The 20,155-nt window shown below is 37.0% G+C and overlaps 1 protein-coding gene across 8 annotated transcripts in view; it reads right to left on the bottom strand.

Annotated features, from left to right (window-relative positions):
* Positions 1 to 237: 237 nt before the first annotated feature.
* CAPRIN2 (caprin family member 2) overlaps positions 238 to 20,155 on the bottom strand; it is a 45,597-nt gene continuing 25,679 nt past the window's right edge. For 3 of the 8 annotated variants that reach the window (XM_030804544.1, XM_030804542.1, XM_030804545.1), the window contains exons 9-19: positions 19,243 to 19,920; positions 16,613 to 16,735; positions 15,028 to 15,109; positions 13,916 to 13,971; positions 11,476 to 11,580; positions 9,754 to 9,900; positions 7,174 to 7,342; positions 5,621 to 5,806; positions 4,459 to 4,559; positions 2,251 to 2,314; positions 239 to 1,155 (exon numbers count right to left, since the gene is read on the bottom strand). In XM_030804544.1, the coding sequence (XP_030660404.1) occupies positions 587 to 1,155; positions 2,251 to 2,314; positions 4,459 to 4,559; positions 5,621 to 5,806; positions 7,174 to 7,342; positions 9,754 to 9,900; positions 11,476 to 11,580; positions 13,916 to 13,971; positions 15,028 to 15,109; positions 16,613 to 16,735; positions 19,243 to 19,920 (2,280 nt within the window). In that variant the 3' untranslated portion in view covers positions 239 to 586. Of the gene's footprint in view, positions 1,156 to 2,250; positions 2,315 to 4,458; positions 4,560 to 5,620; positions 5,807 to 7,173; positions 7,343 to 9,753; positions 9,901 to 11,475; positions 11,581 to 13,915; positions 13,972 to 15,027; positions 15,110 to 16,612; positions 16,736 to 19,242; positions 19,921 to 20,155 lie in introns of all 8 variants that reach the window. The other 5 variants (XM_030804549.1, XM_030804543.1, XM_030804548.1 and 2 more) reach the window with 5 other exon arrangements.

Here is a 20,155-nt window from a genome sequence, read left to right as displayed (position 1 = left end):
ATAGCTTCAAGAAGAATGCATGATTTGGCCCATGGAAAACAGATCAAATGTTTTGATGAATGGCATGTATAATATCAGAGAAAAGTAACCCTAGAAGGAACTGTTATATATGTCTTATTTTAAAATAATGGCATGAGCCCATGAAGAAATAACCATTCAAGAGTTATCAGTGATGACTATTAAAAAGCAGATATTTTACCTCTCAACTAAATGTTTAATTAAATAGGAACACTGAAGGTGCATGTAACTTTTTTATTGAGGCACAACAAGGCATTGTAACTTGCCTGGACTTGAGGCAGTCAGTTTAGTAAGCTGAACGTTAATACAGTTAAGGATTAAGTGCAAACAATATACATTCACAGCTTGACTAGCGAGGCTACATCACAATTTATAAAGTGCCAGATTAGTGCTAATTGTCATTCAGCTTGATTTTTCCCCTTAGGAAGGAAAACAAAAAAGTAAGGACCTCCTCCTTCCTCTAGGAACAAAAACATTTTCCTAAACCACTCACGAGGGCAAATACTACTTTTCCTTCAATCCCACTAATTAGAACACCATCCTTTTATTGTCAATACTGTACTGACTTTCAATCTTGATAAAGAAGATAGCCTGAAAACGTAGAATATTTCCAGCTACTTCCATAAATTGCTCCCCTGTGCAGACGTAACCATATCTGGTCTCCCTGGAAGAGCTGAAGAATTGCATGATTGCTAGCAGTTTCATGGTCTGGAGCACCATCATTGGCATAGGCTGATACCAAGACCTCTTCGTTCTTCATGAGGTTGACATACAGTGGCACATTCACTGCCAGCTTTAGCATGTGAAAAATGAAAACATAAGTGCCATTCACTGGGCAATTAAATCTACCAAGCTGAAGATCAAAAGTTTCTCCTAAGTTGTTCAGAAGGAGATCAAACACAATAGGTTGGTCTAAAGTTCCAGGGGCCAGATTAGAGGTTCTGGCTGCTGAGAAGGCAACTCGCATCTGCTGAGGCAGGGGGTAGACGTGTACTGGCAGTATGGTGGCTGCTGGATTTGTCACTGGCACATCCACAGGGGTCATGCTACGGGAGTCTCCTTGTCCAGAGTCACCACTGTTAAAGGTTTCGTTGTCTCTTTCTGGGCTGCTCACCTGAGAAGAATCACTCCACCCTGCTGTTTTATTAGCAACAGTGAGTTTCTCATAATGAAGCAGTTAGCTTTGAACACAATATTTAACATTAGTTGGCTACTGAAATAGACAAAGATACATTTTATAGTAAATTCCAAAACAAAAGCAATATATAGCTAGATTATACTTTTCTAGATTTTTCTGACAATAGGTTTTTACAATACCCTTCTAAAGCCAGAAAGGTCCAAGATAATCTTGTCTAATTGATCCTTTTTTAAGATTAAGAAAATGTGGCCCCCAAAAGGCTAGATAACTTAGCAAAGTCTAAAACTCAGGTCTGAACACTTTTTACTTCATCTTCCTCCCATAATTCTTAATTTCTCAGAGATCATTCTACAAATCAGCTACTGTAGAAAGTCTCAAGAAAATGGAGGCTACATAAAAGAACCAATTTTTAGAACTACTAGCCACTAGCCATTCAGAGATACATTGATATGGAACTAAGTCCCATGATGAATGCTTGGTTTTTTTTATTTCCAAGTCATACACTTTTAATGTTTTAAGTGCCATACAAAAACACTGCTCAGACTAAGGCAAAGGCAAACTGAATACTATTTTTTCAGAAGGAAAAGACTGCTTTCCTGTGACAAAGTTACTCTTCAATGATTTTTTTTCTCCCTTATACAAACTTTTAATAGTTCCTCCATATTTTAAAGTGTTATAACTATGCTGGTTTTGTCTCAAGTCACAATGTCTTAATTTTTGCTTATTCGAATCTATTAATGCAGTGACACGACAGTAAGTAGAAGCACCCATTATTACAAAAACCACCATCCTGAATCATCACATGAAAAATATTTGAAATCAGCATAGTGAATATATAAGGTTAAATATGCTCTACTATCAATCAGATTTTTAAAAAACACCCACCCTTTTAATTCAATTTGCAATTGGTTTCCACAGCCTATCTAGTGGTCTAATATCTCCCTTAGTACTTTAGTACTACATTCAAGCAAACTGAAAACCTCAACAAGATAAATGCTAAAAAGCAACGTGCTTTGGAAGGAACTTGGTAGAGGATGCAGAAAGAGCTAGAGACATGTTTTGGGTAAGAAAACTATTCAGCTAATTCCCCTTACCTCTCGAATTTGCTCGTGGACCACCAGATGTTCCTCCTCGCTTATAACATTGCTGGAAATTATCCTAAAGTGAACATATAATATTTACCTTGGCATTAAAAATGCAGGACTATAATTGGTTATTACATAGGACTACTGGCTGGCAAATAAGATTAGTCCCCTTAGTTCTTTACCTGGCCTTCCCCAGCAACCAAAGAGGCTCAGGTGTTTCCAAACACTAAGAAAAACAAAGCAAGGGCAACAGTGGCATTACTTGCTTCATCTGTTTATTAACCTGACCAATCAGATCTGTTAATACCTGAAAAACAATAAAGCACTTGGAGAATACTATGTAAAAGATACAATGCTAGGTAATGAGAGAAATTTTTTAATGTGGCATGGTCCTTTGTCCCTCATCTCAGTATAAAAGGACATCATAAAGCAAGAACGCAGATTTTTCTCAACCTTGCTCTATTTATACACCAAACTGGGAAGACTAATACCAACTATGTTGGGGTTTTGGAATTTTTTTTTTAAGAAATTGATAAAAAATCATATTGTATAAATATATTTATTGCCTAGAAATATAATCCAATATATTAAGAAAAAATGTTCCAGGGGCAGCACTTCAAACAAACTCAAGTATGAAGGAAGCCAAACTTCATACAACCCATGAAAAGAATAATTAGTGGTGTAATTATTATATGCAATAAAAATTGAAAAGGACAAGAAGGTACACAATAAAAATAATAAAGCCTCTTACTCCATACTCCCAGTCGCCCCTTTGCAATAGCAACTAGCATTATCAATTTCTTGTTCCTCAGGAAAAATGTAAAAGAGCACACAAAATACTGTAATAGTGGTATTAAGAAGAGAGTTCTTTTACCTAAGTCTGTATTAATCAACATCCTCCCCTCACATACATTCCCTGAGGATCACGTAATAACATCTAATATTTGCACGGGCTGATAAACACACCTGGCTCTGTAATGCTAAGCACTTGAGTGCTTTAGTTCATTTAATTCTCAGAATATCTCATGGAGAAAACCTCACTACCCCTCAGTGTTAGATGAAAAACTAACAGATGAGGAACTAGACCTCAAAAAGTTTCACCAACATATCCGAGGTCACATGGCAAGAGAAGGGATAAATGAGGGGTCAAACCCAAGGCATTTAGATTCCAAGGTGTTCTCCACTCTTTTTTTTTTTGAGACATAGTCTCACTCTTCTTGCCCAGGGTGGAGTGCAATGGCGCTATCTCTGCTCACTGCAACCTCCACCTCCCAGGTTCAAGCGATTCTCCTGCCTCAGCCTCCTGAGTAGCTGGGATTGCAGGCGTGTGCCGCCACATCTGGCTAATTTTGATTTTTAGTAGAGATGGGGTTTCACCATGTTGGTCAGGCTGGTGTCGAACTCCTGACCTCAAGTGATCCACCTGCCTCAGCCTCCCAAAGTGCTGGGATTACAGGTGTGAGTCACCATGCCCAGACTTCACCCTTTTCAATACTGCCTCTGTGTGGATATCCATCCTACCCCATGTAACTGTAAGTTCTTCAAGGATAGGTATTTTATATATTACCAGCAGAACTCAGTATGGTACCATACACATACTCAAAGGCTTGTAAAACTTCAAAACTGAATATGCTGATGTATTATAGATTCAAATCCTTAAGTTCCCAAGGTTTAGTTAAAGTGGAATTTCTAACATACTGTTATGAGTCTTTTATCATATGTAGTAAAGAAAATATGCTGGGTTCTTCAAATAAGTACAAACAACAAAAAACTTACAAAAAAGGGCTTTGCTATATTTGCTATTTAGGCAAGTTAAGCTGAATGCAATGTAATAAAGTTAAAATCATGGGCTCTGGAGTAAGAAAGTCACGTTCTAATCTTAGTTTACCATTTCCTTGATGAGTGACCTTAGGTAAGTTATCTAACCTCTGAACCCATTTCTCCTGTCAGGTGGAAGAGCAAATGAGTTAATGCAAACAACATGATTAATAATGTCCTTAACACCTTCTAAGTTCCACATAACAAGCAATTATCATTTATCTTTCTTGGGTAATTGGAAAAAGCTTCCAACTCAACTCTTCTCCATAGGACTTACAAGTAGTTTTAAAACTAAGAGTGCACTTTTAGAAAACAAATTATGACTGCAATATACTTCAATCACCACCTTAACATCAACAACTGTAGCACTATTCAACGATGACAACTATTCTTACTTACCCTTTGGGAATAAGGTGCTCCAGAATACTCTCTAGCTTGGAACTGCAGCTGGCTATAATTTCCATTGGAAATTGAAGGGAGTCCTCTATAAGTATCAAAACCTAATAAATAAACAAACTTACATAAGATTATGAACAAAACCATATTAAACTTTTAAACAGTCTAATCCTATATTGCTTTAAAAGTTAAATTGATTATATAATGCTATCATCAGACTTATGCCCTCTTTAAGCAAACTCTACTAATATTGCTTCCACAGTAAAACATATACGTACACAACATTGCTGTCTTCAAATAAGCCAGGTTTATAAATTTACTACTGCTAAAATGCAGGGTGGGGTTGGGAAAGGGTGGTGGTAGGGCAGTTAGGTACTTAGGGCCTCTGTCTAGGGTTGTTTTGTTGTTGTTTGCTTTTTTAAAGGCAGTGCCTCGCTCTGTTACTCAGGCTGGAGCATAGTAGTGAGATCACAGCTCACTGTAACCTCAAACTCTTGGACTCAAGCATTCTTCCCAGTTCAGCCTCCCAAGTAGCTGGGACTAGAGGTGCACATCACCATGCCCAACTAATATTTTTTAATTCTTTGTAGAGGCAGGGTCTCCCTATGTTGCCCAGGCTGGTCGCAAACTCCTGGCCTCAATGATCCTCCTACCTTGGCATCCCAAAGAAATGGGATGACAGGCATCAGCCACTGCACCCAGCCTGTCTAGAGTATTTTTGTTAATAGTAAGTAGTGACTAGGATACTCGGAACCATAACAAAAGTTTAAGAGAATATCACTATTATAGTCTCAAATTCTATATTCTTCTTTGTGACATAATCTAACAAATAACTAAAAAATGGGCATTTTGTAAATATGATACACTTTTAGCAAAGTCAACAAAAGAAAAACATTACTCAAATATGAAAATTCATCCTTTGTAAAACAATATAGTGAAACTTTCCACTTCAGTAAGTCACAAAATCAATCTGTTTTTCATACAGAAAATTAGTTCCTCTGTTACGGAGAATAGGTATATTAAAAATACTTTATTATCCACAAACAGGAAATTCTCTACTACATTGTAAATGACAAAAGGGAAGAAGGTTAGGTAAAAATGGTTTGAGTCAAGTAAACACACAGACAAAATAATTCAGTATAATTAAATTTTATTCAGGGCATACCTTTATAACCACCAGGGGACCGATAGGAATTGGTTATTAATCTCCCACCACGAGTACATCCTCTAACAGATCCCCGGCTATTGACAAATGGCTGAGTAGGTCTGGGAAATACATTCGTCTGTGCTGGGTAAAAGGCAAGGCTACCATTGCTTACTTGAATAGTTCCATCAGGATGATAATTTGCTGCTTAAGAAAAACGGTTTTAGAGTCCAAGAGTTAAATGCTAATAGTCTTTATACTTAGAAGCCAATATATATCAAAATCATTAATACAATTTGCTCCCTTTAAAAATGAGATGTATATTCATATATATAATTCATCTATATGACTCATACATAATTCATATATATAATGGAATATTATTCAGCCTAAAAAAAGGAAGAAAATTTTGACCCATGCTACAACACGAATGAACCCTTAAGACATGCCAAGTAAAACAAGCTAGTTTCAAAAGCACAAATATTGTATACCACTTATACGAGGTACCTAGAGCAGTCATTTTCAGAATCAGAAAGTAGAATGGTGGTTGCCAGGGGCTGGGGGGAGAGGAGGAGGAGGAGTTAGTATTAAATGATTACAAAGTTTCAGTTGGGGAAAGATGAAAAGTTCTGGAGGCGGACAGTGGTAATAATTACACAACAGTTTGGTTGTACTTAATGCCACAGAACTATGTAGTTAAAAATGATTAAAATGGTAATTTTTATGTTATGTATATTTTACGACAATTTTTAAAAAGCAGGCTAAATACTCCAGATGAGGGAGTAAAAGAAAATGGATTCTAATTAATACTGTATCTGAGAAGGCACAAGACAAAAATATCCCTTACGTAAGTCACTTGCCCTGTCTTTCAACAGTAGAGGGGAGAACAGAATCAGGTCATCTGTGCCTAGGTCCCAGAATTTATATTACTACCTCTTCATCACTTGATTAGCCAAGCACTCAGAAAGCTCAATTCATTTGCTCCGACTTCAGTTAAAAAACTCAATAGGGATCTGAAATACCAATACAAAAAATCTACAGGTGCTTCTTAAATTTAAATTAAGAAATGAGTACAAAGTTACCTATTCTTTCATGATTTAGAACAGCATGAAAGATCAAAATAGCCTCTCATCTCTAAGCAAACAGTACAATGAGCATACTAAGTCATATCTTCACAGTCTTCAATCTTTTATTATAAGATAAAAGAGAAAAGGACAGATAACCATTTTTGTTAAAAGGATTAACAGAATGGTTTCAAAACCTTCATACAAGCAGCCCATCTACCTCAATCACTGTCTGTGGTAATCAAAGCAAATAGATTTAAAAATACAAACCTACTTCAAGGTTAAATCAGTCATCTAAGTTCTATCTCTACAAAAATTAAAATTAATAGGTAAACTTAAAGTACAGGAAAGGGCATTAGGTTTTCCTCAACACTGGAGGAACATGTGAAGAAATAATGCTTACTAGGCAGGAAAATACTTCTAAAGTGTCACTACAGACTTGCTAGACTTGCTTTCCATTCAATTGGCTGTCCCTCTAAGTCTTCCAAATATCATATGCAAAGATCTTACCAGTCTCTTGAGAATGGACAGTTTGTTCTACATGTATAGATGGCAGTTGGCACTGGGGTGGTGTTTGTGTACTTGCTGTGGTAAAACTTTGATTGTAGCCAGGTGAATAAGGGGCTTCTTTTATTTCTTGTTCTTTTCGTGGAGGCAGAGGTGCATTAACGTTAAATACCTTAAAAGACAAGGACACGCTGAGTCATTTGGGAAGTTTCAAAGAAAATGCTTAAGGGTGGTATCCAGCAAAATTGTACATTCAAAAACTTCTATTTTGCAGGCAAAGGACTTGAATAGACATCTCTCCAAAGAAGATAAATGGCAAATAAGCACATGAAAACATGCTCATCATCATTAGTCATTAGGGACATGTAAATCCAAACCATAATGCCATACAATTTTATACCCATTAGCAGGGCAATTATCAAAAAGACAGAAAATAAGTATTGGCAAGGATGCGGAGGAACTGGAACCCTCATGCATTGCCGGTGGGAATGCAAAATGGTGCAGTCACCCTGTGGAAAACAGTATGCTGCCTTCTCAAAAAGTACAGAATTAACATATGATCCACTAATTTCATTTCTAGGTATATACCCAAAATAATTGAAAGCAGGACTCAAACAGATATTTATACACCCATGTTCATAGCAGCATTATTCAGAATAGCCAAAAGGTACAAACAACTCAACTTCCCAACAGATGAATGGATAAGCGAAATGAAGTACATACATAAAATGGATTATTCAGCCATACAAAAATGAAATTCCGATACACTGTATAACGTGAATGAACTTTGAAAACATTATGCAAAGTGCAATAAGCCAGATACAAAAGGAAAAATGTTGTAGGATACCACTTATATGAGGTAGAATAGGTAAATTCATAGAAGCAAAGTAGAATAGAGGTTAGCAGAGCTGTGGAGGGGGTTACAAATAGGAAGTTATTGTTTAATGGGTACTGAGTTTCTGTTTGGAATTATGACAAAGTTCTGAAAGTAGTGATGATGATTGCACAATATGAATGTACTTAATGCCACTGAATTGTATACTTTAAAGGTTAAAATGGTAAATTCTGTGTTACATACATTTTATCACAGTAAAAAACAACAAAAAAACACTCCTACTTGATTCCTGACAGGATTTACACCTAAGAGCAAAAGTTAATCTTCCTGCTATTATGCTATCATAATAATGCTTACTGACAATAAAAGCTATACAAGGGAAAGGGGTCTTTTTTCAAAAACTAAAGATGAATGAAATATTTTACCATTTACTGAATCTTTACCGTGTGGCAAGCAATGATCTGTCCTTCTATGACTCTCTAGCTCCCTGATTCTGCTCCATTTTTCCTTGTATCACACAGCACCTGATACACAGGTATTTGTCTCCCTAGCCCTCCTACCTCCATACTAAAATGTTAAGTTTCCTGAGCATACTTTTCTTTTTTTCACTGCTACAACCTCAGTGATTAAGAACAGTGCCTGGTTTTGTAACTATTCTTTAATCAATACATGAGTAAGAACCAATGTGTACTGGGTAGGATTCAAACAGGCAGAGAAAACAGATTGGCATGAGCAAAAGGTACTGTGACAAGAATATATAAGGCAAGCTCAGGGGACTAGTGTGATAGGTTATACCACACTTGAAAAGGTACTGAGTGTCAGAGAACTAAATTTCATTCTGTAATGGAACACTGCTTGCTTTTAATTAGACAAAAGAAAAGGTAAAACCAATGTGGCTATACTGTGCAGGATGAACTGACAGGAAAAGTGTGAAAGCAAGGAAACTATTCTATCTAGAAATAAGATATTCTAAGTGATAAGGTGAGTGAATTCAGCTGTCTGGACTCACCAGCCAATCTCCCGGGGTGGTGCCTGCTTTCCATGCTACTCCACTGGCCCCACTACCACCATCACTCCAAAGTGCTTGGAGTGGGACACTAAGCACCAATAGGAAGGGTACTTATCGGCTCACTAAGGCTTTTTTCCCCCCCCAGAGAACTGTTTTATACTAGTCTGTGTTTACAAAATAAACATACCAAACTACCTGTAATATTATTTAAAAAAAAAAAAAAGCCTTAACTACAATGTGTAGAAAAATACGTAATTCAAAACACCACACAAATCTGAACAAATCTCCAAAAACCATCTTGAGATCAGGATAAAATAAAATGTAAGTTTCAGCAATGACAGAACACCCAAGTATGTGTCCGGTATTTCAGGTTACTGATGTTAGGGAATAACACTAGTAATGATATTAGTAATGGTTAGTATTATTAAGCTGTTGCTAGAAATTCTGTTTCTCACCCACACATTTTGTTTGTTTAGTATGGGTCCTCAGCTTTGCCTGCTACTAATTCTAAAAGAAGGAATAATGCTCTGATAAAACACCCATTTAAAATTCTAGAGGCTGTGGATTTCCTACTCTTCTGCCACAAACAGTATTGCCACTGGCCAAATATAATTCTACCAACCCAAATAAATTTTACAAAAGGCAAACTTTTCACATAGTATCCAATAATTATGTAAGAGAAGCAATGGCTTTTAACAGGAATAATGAACTGCAATCATCATTCATGTTTCATACTCACTGTCTGCATGGCTTGAAAGGGTGCTGTGTTAATGGTTACTGAACTACTACTTGCTGGAGGTGACTGGAAGCCCTGTTCAGAGCCCTTTGCCATGGGAGGATTTGGAGAGGCTAGTGAAGACGGTTGCTTGCCTGGGGGAACTGCTGCCTGGGGAGGAGAAATGCAGCATCAGCCAATCACCTGCCATATAACAAGCAGTTAACTTACTCTAAAACCCAAACTGGCATAAGTCAGCAAGTTCTTTAGGATGACATTTGGACACAGGAATGCAAAAGAATAGCTTTTGCTTACAATTTCAAATCTCAGTTGCTGAGGATGCATACCAGTATTTGCTTTGCACAGCTTGCTGACTAAGTGAAAGAGTCTTACCAATAATCAGTCTAACAGACGAGGGGCTGAACTTTTTATGTGCACCTAGTCCTTTCCAAACCCTGAAATGGTAACTTCCACTGAAGAACCTAATATTATTCAAAATTTATACGTCAGAATTGGATTTAAGAAAAAACTTGGGTTAGTTGTTTAGTGTTAATTTTTCTCTATTTTAAAGACTTATTAGTAGGTTTCTAAGTCAGCTACCTAAAACAGAAAACAACTCTGATCCAATTTAAGTAATCCTTACCTAAGGAAGCCACAAGTTCTTGACATAACAGATTATAAATCCAAAGGCTTAAAAAAAATACCAAAAACCAATCTCAACTAGATTGTGAAGCAGACAGCTGTGAGTTACTTGGTAACAATCACTTCTTCCTCTTCTTAAAATGAGGAATGAGATAATTTAAATTCAGATCAAGTCAGCACCATAAAAACTAAGAATTATCTATATTTTCTTATATTCTATAATGAATACATATTCTTGTATAATAGTTAACAAAAAATACCTGATGGTTGCTAAATTACCCCTCAAAATTCATCCTACTATGTCCATCTCAAGGATTTACTCAAACTTAGTAAAAACTATAACTTAGAATTGAAATTGAAAGCACAAACTTAATACTGTTAAAATGCTTTTTTTTTTTTTTTGAGATAGAGTATCACTTTGTCACCCAGGCTGAAGTGCAGTGGCACAATCTCTGCAACCTCCACCTCCTGGGTTCAAGCAATTCTCTGGCCTCAGCCTCCTGAGTACCTGGGACTAGAGGCATGCGCCACCGCACCCAGCTAATTTTTGTATTTTTAGTAGAGATGGGGCTTCACCATGTTGGCCAGGCTGGTCTTGAATTCCTGACCTCAAGTGATCCACCTGCCTCGGCCTCCCAAAGTGCTGGGATTGCAGGCGTGAGCCACTGCACCTAACCCAAAATATTTTTGACAAAGTTGGCCAAAACAAGATTGTAACTCATTCCAACTCAGTAAGTGCTAATATTAATAATATAAAGTTATTGAGCTTTCAGTTATACAAATAAGAGACTTTTCTCCTAAAAGTCCTTCAGTATAAATATAGTGAGAAACTTGACTTAATGCTACCTACACTTTTCATTTTTTTAGATTAAAAATGGACATTTATTGCACTAGATAAGGCAATACCATATTAAATCTATTTATATGGCAAAGCTACAATAAAGTTACCTGTATAAGTTCCAAGATCACAATATCTATAGAAAGCAATACATTAATAAAGTATAAATGTTACATCATTCAACTAATCATGCCTGTAATTCATAAGATAAACTGGTTCTGCTATTCTTTAAGACACAAAAGAAATTAAGACAATTGGTCTTTTACCTCAGGAGTCTCTGAGGTCATAAACTCTGTTTCAGATCCAGAAGAAGCCTGATCAGTAGTAACCAAGCAAGCATTTGAGCTACAAGTAACCGGAGAAGAAGTAGCCTAGACACAGGAAAATACAAAATATTGTAAAAGGCACATTTTGTTCACTTTATATTTCTTGGGCCCTGGCCTTCCTAATATGTTACTCTTACTGAACACGCACATGTGTCAAGCACTCTGCTAAACACTTTATACATGTTAATATATTTAATCCTAACAGTAATCTGTGAGGTAGGTACTATTCTCATTTTATTGACAATTAAGCAGTGGCAAAGAAAGGTTAAGACATTTGCCCAAGATCATACTACAATTAAGTGGTAGAGCTGAGATTCAAACTCAAGCAGCCTGCTACACTGCCTTTCCGGGCCTGGTCACCAAAACTACACATCTCATCCCATGTTCACTGATTCTTGGCCCCGTAGTAGATAGCATTCACGGGAAGGTGAGCTCTGCGTACATTTAACACTGTAGGCACAGCTCTGCCAGAGATCATAGTAACTGTGCTTTCATGCTAAGTGCTATCAGCATCCTAAAGAGGCAGGCTGAAATATAAATAGGAAGAATAAGCTCTACATAAATCAGAATGGCACCAAAAATTCTAGTGAAAAATCAAAGCTAATAGCATATGTAAAATAAAAATTGGGAGAAAGCACATTAGGAAAAAAAGTTGTGACAACTGTAATCAACAGAAAATGAAAAGAGTGGTTGGGAAAGAATTCTATCGCACGGCAGGTATTCAAATACAGCAGAGAGACACCCATAAAAATCGGGCAATAGCAAGATCTAAAGTGTCAGTGAATCCACTCCTTTTAGATAAGTGCTTCTATGTGGTTCTCAGAAGCCCAAGTAATAAAATAGGTGAACTGGAAACTAATGAAGGGTTATAAAACAGATAAATCACGTTTCAGTGACCTTCTGGAAGGAGGCATTATGATATGTTGCTTTTTAGGAAGGAGACTGGGGACTGAGTTTTAAGATCTTATGGAAAAAAATATTTGAAATCCTTTAGAACATTTTGTATTACCCAAGTAAATAGGCATAACTTAGATCTGGCCAAAATATTAGAACCATTATAAGATTAAAGTGTTTCTAAAACTAGGTCTTTCTTCTGGCTCTGTCATTAAAGTAATGAGACAAGCGCCCAAGAAAAGAAGAACTGGCTGTTGTGGGGAAATAACTAACTCTGTTGCTAAGGGAAGATTCACAGATGCTAAGTTAAGGCATCTTAGGCCACTCGATAGTTAATCTTAAAATGGCTTCGATTTCAGTTAAAAGGTTCATTTAATAACAAAGACATTTACATTAGTATTTATTTAGAAGTGATGGCAGTTCCTGCTTCCAAATGAGTGCTTTTTAAGTAGACCAGTTGGAGGTGGGTTATTGGTGAATAAACATGATATTTGAAACCAATGTTCCAAAAAATGGGTATGAAGATTCATTCAGGAAGCTTTTAAAAATATAGGCAACACCCCAGAAAATTCTGCTCCAACAGGTCTAAGGTCTTATCTAGAAATGTATACCTTATTAAAGTGACCAGGGGCTTCCGATGCAGCCATCCCACAGCCTCCACCAGAGAACTACTAAACTAGACCAGTGCTTTTCAAAAAATTTAACCTGTCAATTGAAAGCCTTATGCAGAACCCTAAACGGCTAGAACAGAAAATGTAACTGCTTTAGTAAAAGCAGTGAGTGAATTGGAGGAAAGTAGGAAAAACCCCAATATACCCTGCTCAACAAATATGGTTTGAAAATTAAGGCTGAGTACAGTGGCTCACACCTGTAATCCCAGCACTTTGGGAGGCTGAGGCGGGTGGATCACGAAGTCAGGAGTTCAAGACCAGCCTGGCCAAGATGGTGAAACCCTGTCTCTACTAAAAATACAAAAAAATTAGGCAGGTGTGGTGGCGGGCGCCTGTAATCCCAGCTACTCGGGAGGCTGAGACAGAGAACTGCTTGAACCCGTGAGGCAGACATTGCAGTGAGCCGAGATCATGCTACTGCACTCCAGCCTGGGTGACAGAGCAAGACTCTGTCTCAATAAAACAACAACAACAACAAAAATTAATTTCTTTCTTCAGACACTTTACTACGTTAATAAACTAAATCACTTAAGTAGCTCAAGAGAACATAATATTCTTAGACAAGGTACCCTCTGATTTCTTCAGGCTTGCTTTCTCTTTACTAAAGTCAGGAAATCTGTATTAAATAGTTTTCAGCACAGTCATCAGGGAATCATTTTAGGACAAGTTGTATTTAATCTACAAAAGTAGATATGCTTAGAACACTTTTAATAATTTCATTAGGTACATAAGAATCAGTAAGTCTGATTATTCTTTCCAAAGCAAGAGCTTCTTTCTTGAGTAGCAAAGAATAACAGATTAATTTGGAAAGTTACCTGTAACGGCTCTTGAAGAAAATCACTTTGAGTGGACAGATTTTGTTCTTTAGATGCTGCAAGGTGTAAAATAAACAGTAATTACTGAGGGAAGACAAAAGCTTACGCATATCAACTAGGAGGAAACTAAAGTTTACACTTCACAAAAAAGGCAATAGCTGGAAGGACTAGGTCTCAAGTTCATCATGCACTTTCTATTAGAGTTTTAAAAAGAGAGAACTGTAGAAGAATAGAAAATACTAGTTCCATCGGTGACACAGAGTGATGCCTTAAGGTTAAATGGGCAAAAGTAGCATTTCAAGACTTCCAAAAGAAAAGAACTAAGACATTTAAAAATAACTGATAATAGTGACCCGGGAAGGTAAGACCCGGGCTACCATGCATAGTAATTAACTGATAAACTTAAGTTTCACAAATTTCAAAGTCAATCTTATCTGGATCATCTGTTCAGTTTTTTTCTGATTATATATATTAACATACTTTTCAATTATATAGTTTGTTTTGTTTCTTCTTGTTAATATCCATCACTTTTATTAATTACTCTCTATTTACTCTTACTTCACCCAGGAATTGCTACACCAATCTTCAAGCTGGTGTATACTGCTCACTAAAGCTGGACTAGCTTTATGTCACTCCTCTCTGGAGAGAAACAAATGTGGGGCAAAAAGCCTAAGCTTTGAAGCATCGGACCAGATTCGAATGCAGGCTCTTTTGTTAGTTACCGTGTTAACTGCTGTTCTACACTTCATTGTGGTAATCACATCCGCAGTTAAGACCCAAAAGCCTCAACACTAGATTTAGAGTCCAAAGGAGTCAATCAAGTTCTAGTCAGAATTCACTCCAACAACAACATAAATTACAAAAACATCTATTGAGTATTTCCATTCACCCATCCAGAGCCTTTCTCCAAAAAATGAAAACAAGTCAGTTAAGTACACTAATGTCCTAATGGTAATTTACCCACATATAACTGCTAACAGATGGATACAGTTAGAATAAATAAATACACCAACATATTAGGACATCTAAAATAAAATCATTTGAAAAGACAACAACAACAAACAGCTGTTAGCTCAAGACGTTTGCTCCAAGTCTTTAGAATGATTACACACCTACGGGGCTACCTGGAGTAGCTGAAGGCGGTTGTGACGTTGGAATTGCACTTGAAGGTTTGTCAAAGTCCAGAACAGACTCCTAAAGATACGATTTTAAATAAAGAGTAGAAACAGAGATTACTCATTTAAAAGCTATTACCATTAAATTATTCATGATGCTGCCTATAGTCTATTAGCTACACATATCTAGCTAAAGCTATAGGTATCTAGCTAATCACTATCTCAAGATGCCAAAACTAGTCTCCATAGAAAAAGAAATTAAGAATTAAAAATAAAATCTAAAGTAACTGCCATAACTTAAGGCTGTGTAGAGTGCTAAAACCACAAGAATAGGCCATGTGCAGTGGCTCACACCTGTAACCCCAGCACTCTGGGAGGCTGAGGTAGAAGGATCGCTTGAGCTCAGGAGTTCGAGACCAGCATGGGCAAAAAAGCGAGACCTTGTTGCTACTAAAAATTTTAGCTAGGCATGGTGGTATGTGCCTGCAGTCCCAGATGCTCAGGAGGCTGAGACAAGAGAATCGCTTGAGCCCAGGAGTTCGAGGCTACAGTGAGCTTTGACCACACCACTGCACCCCAGCCTCAGCCAGCAGCGTGAGACCCTGTCTTTAAACAAAACAAAACAAAAAGCCTACAATACTAAATCTAAGGCCTAAGTCAGAAAAGAAACTCTTGACCTTACTAAGGTCCTAAACATAGCCATCAATCCTAGTCTAATCAGAACCCCTATTTTTATTACACCCAACCAAAGTGCATCTATTTATCTCAATCATTTACTAGCTCATGCTGTTAAAACACTTTCATGATGAGAAATCACTCCCTTCTATCTGCCTATCTCGGTTCTTCCAGAAAAGTTTCCAGTATTTTGCATACTTAAGCTACACATTTGCAGGGAGCATTTTAGTTCTTACATCTTCAACTAATCTGATGGTATAGGCAATTCCTACATTTTGCAAATAAGTGTTGGAGGTTAAATAAACAGCTGGTAAGTAACAGAATTTAAACCCAGGCCAATATTCCAGGCTCAGGATCTTTTACTAAACAAAAATACTTATTTGACTACTTTAGCCCTCAGTAATCTCATACCATTCTCAAATTCTGTGTCTGTATCTCACAACTTAAACATATTGTATAACACAATTTATCATTTAACTATTGATTTAACATAAATTTACAATCTTCTACAGCTGGAATATAAATTCTTTGAAGGCAATGAATGTCTTATTTTCTTATCTGTACTATAATGGTATCTAACAATACCAGGCACAGAGTAGGTTCTCACAGTTCTCAGTACTGATCATCTATAGCAGTAATGATACTTGAGCAAGTTAAGCTTTTCACATGCCTAATTCATTTTTTTTTTTGTTCTAACAAACTTAGGAAGTAGGAACAATAATCCTCATTTTTCAAATAAAGAAACTGAGGCAGAATCAAGTAATTTGCCTGAACTCCAGGCTAGGAGAGCTAGGAGGCAGCAGAGCCAGGACTTGACAGAATAATCTATGCTCTTAATAATTTCACTGTAATGTTTCCAATCAGAACCCCCATGCATATCATTTAAGATTTTGTAAATGACTCATACTTGCATAAAGTTACAAGTTCCTTGAATCTGAGTCATCAGATCCTGCAGTTTTTCTTTCCTCAATACTGGATCCTTCGGAAGGGTAGAGGAAGATCCTACAGGCTGATGCATAGGCTGAGGCACCTACAAGATAAACCCATAATGTGTAAGAGTGACATTCAAATTCAAGAGCCTAACTAGGAAACAGCTTATCACTACATCTTAGAGGAAAAGAAAAAACAGCAATGTTCATTTATCACAGGTAAAGAATTTTCTCATAAATACCTTTTCTAAATAAGCAAACTTTAAACAGATTTTTCCCCTTCACAATTTTCATGGAACTCTTTCTAAAACACAAAATATTCCTCTTAAAGGGAAGATCCAGCAGAACTTCCTTGTTAAGAGTGTTTTCATTATGGACATGAGTTACCATATGTCCTCTAGGATAAGATGCCACTGACAATGAGACATACCTATGATTTTTTTTCCAGGGCAAAAATTACTACTACCACATTAAATGTACATCCCATTTTTAAGATGTATCTGATTTCAGAAATCAAAATGTAAATACATATGTAAGTACATACATACACACACCCTAAAATTGAGGGGGATACACTACATTTTGTTATAAAGTAAGTACACTCTTGGGAGCTGATATTCATCCTAAATTGCTTAAAATTGCTGCACATCTTGAATTAGACCAATTTACAGTTACTTTTTATAGCTGTCAACATGCCAGTCTCCACTAGCTCTTCTCCACCTTCTAAATCTCAAAGAAGACACACAGCTAAGCTTGTCAAAGGTACCAGATAAAATAAGAGTTAACAGACCAGAAGTGAATACATATGGGACTCTTTTAGGAGGAAGGTATGAACATTAGTGATTAATTTCATGTTATCTAGTCTTTTGGCTTTGAACTCTATTCTGCACTTGACTGTACTTAGTCAATATTCTAGACAGCTCAGATTCCAAGAATGACAGAAAAATACTATATTACACACAGAAGTATACTCTCCTCTCAGTAACTGAAAAACCCTACAACTTCAATATAATGCTATCTGTGCTACAAAAGCAAATTAAATACGTTTTGACGTTTCCAAATATGTAACCCTGATTTTAAATGCAATTCATCAAATAGCATGATAATATTCTGGTATGATAAAGGTTCTGCATTGCTACACCTACTGGAATTTTAAACCAGGTTTTGAAAAGCAGCTTTCAGATATAAATTGGGTTTTTAAATATGTTTTTCAAAATAGTTATATTACAGTTACTGTTGTATGATATTTGGTTAATAAAGCTGACAATCTTCTGTAGGGTCAGGAAGAAGCTAAAATTAATATTAGCAACTTGGAAAGAGAGAGAAAGGAGAGCAAAATAGCCAAATAACTCTAAAATTTTGTTCCCATACAACACAATTAAGCCAAGGGTAATTTACTTATAAAATGCAATGCTTTGCTTTCCCCAAGCAAAATGTTTTTCACATTATATTAGAGGGCCAATGGTTTATCAGAAAGCCTTTAGCTAAAATGGCACAAATGTGCAAGGAAGACTACTCCATAGAGATAGAGAACACTGGAAGCACAAGTTCACGTATCTCAGCAAATGAGGTGGTAACAAGTTTGCATTATAAATAGTAGGCAACCCTAACATAGCACTGTACCCAAGAATTTTTCAATGTAAGTGTTATCTACCTGAAATAGGTTATTTATCCTTAAAGAATGTGGCCTCATATTTTAACTGAATCTTGTACTCCAAAACCTAACTACAAAATATTTAATGCCAACAGTTTTCCTATCTTTGGAAAAATTCTCATTTTGAAATGGAAGTAGAGAACTAATTCAAATCCTTCCCCCAATACTGAAATATCTGCAACCACCATAAACCTTCTTCATAAAGACCTGAGCTAAACTGAGTGACCATAAATGAGTAGAAGAGAAGCAAGAGAATATAGAAAAATACAACTTGTCAGAAAAAGTTATTCGTATAGCAGGTAAATGACAACAAATGAAATACAGTATCTCCCATCCTGTGTCAAGCATTTACATTACTCACTTGTTCACATTATGGTCTTAGCTAAACTATTTACTATTTTCATATCATGTTATATTGTTAAAATCTGGCATTAAAACAACATTTTATAATTGCAGAAATTTCATCTCAGATTAGGCTCAGACAGACTAGATGAACTCCCAGTTTTCAAGGGAAAACAATAAATCTACCCACTAAAGAGGGTGAAATATTTTATACATTAACTTCACATGGGTTTTGAAGAGAACTAAGGCAAGGCACAATGGCTCACGCCTGTAATCTCAGCACTTTGGGAGGCCGAGGCGGGTGGATCACGAGATCAGGAGATCCAGGCCATCCTGGCTAACACGGTGAAACCCCGTCTCTACTAAAAATACAAAAAATTAGCCAGGCATGGTGGCATGCGCCTGTAGTCCCAGCTACTCAGGAGGCTGAGGCAGGAGAATCGCTTGAATCCAAGAGGCAGAGGTTACAGTGAGCAGAGATCGTGCCACTGCACTCCAGCCTGGGTGACAGAGTGTTTCTCCATCTCAAAAAAAAGAGAACTAAAAAGTCATTACCACAACACCTTATTTATGCCTACGCTGACAGAAGCAGAATGATACAGATCAACTCACATCTTTGGGTTCTGTGTTCAACTTCCTGGGCAGGAGCTGGTCATTTGGTATGAGGCTTGCTGTAGCTACTCCCCAGGACTTTGGAGAAATCTGTGACTGTGATGTTAAAGAGTGTTTTTGACTCTCAACATTGTTTTCCCAGGATTTTGGAGTCTCTGGCTGTTTTGAATCCTGTTCTTCACACATGGGAGTGGTCCATGACTTGGTGGTGTTCTGTTCGCTCTGCACGGAAGGTGTCCAAGACTTTGGAGTTTGCTTCTTTGGATCTTGTTCTTTCTGCAGCTGAACTGGCCACAGCTTTGGTGTCTCCTGTTTCTTTTGTTCCTCTTGAACATACCCTGCTTTGGATTTAGGCGTTTCTTGCTTCCACTGGCTAGGAGATGGCTTGGATTTGGAGATCTCCTGCTTCTTCTGCTCTTCCGGCAGAGTAGACCTGAGTTTTGAGGTGTCTTGTTTCCTTTGTTCTAAAGAAACTGCAGCCTTGGATACCTCCTGGTGCTTACCAGAAGACTCCCAGGATTTAAAGGATTCCTGTTTCTTCTCTTGACCATCTGGTTCAGTAAGCATATCCCAACGTTTTGGGAGATTTGGTTTTCTAGCATAATCTGCTTCCCAAGGTTGCTCTTCACCTTGTTTGTTTGAATAATCTACTTCTGTCATATAGCGTCTGTTAAGAAACTAGATAGAGAAACAATGCACTTAAGTCACAAAATTCACAGAAGACCTTGAAGGGAATATTCAACTCTATTAGTATTGCTATCTCCTTTGATCTAAGTTGTTGCACTAATATGAAATTTCTGTCCTTATTCTACTTGAAAAGACTTTCCTACTTTCCTACGTTTCTGTCCATTCCTTTTTCCTCAATTAACAGAAATACAGACTTCGATACTTCAAAAGTAGCAACTTCTGTTGG

Source organism: Nomascus leucogenys, chromosome 23 (assembly GCF_006542625.1).
Source record: "Nomascus leucogenys isolate Asia chromosome 23, Asia_NLE_v1, whole genome shotgun sequence".
Taxonomy (NCBI): Eukaryota; Metazoa; Chordata; class Mammalia; order Primates; family Hylobatidae; genus Nomascus; species Nomascus leucogenys.
Note: the sequence above shows the minus strand (reverse complement) of the source record. Positions and strands in the feature narration are given on the sequence as shown.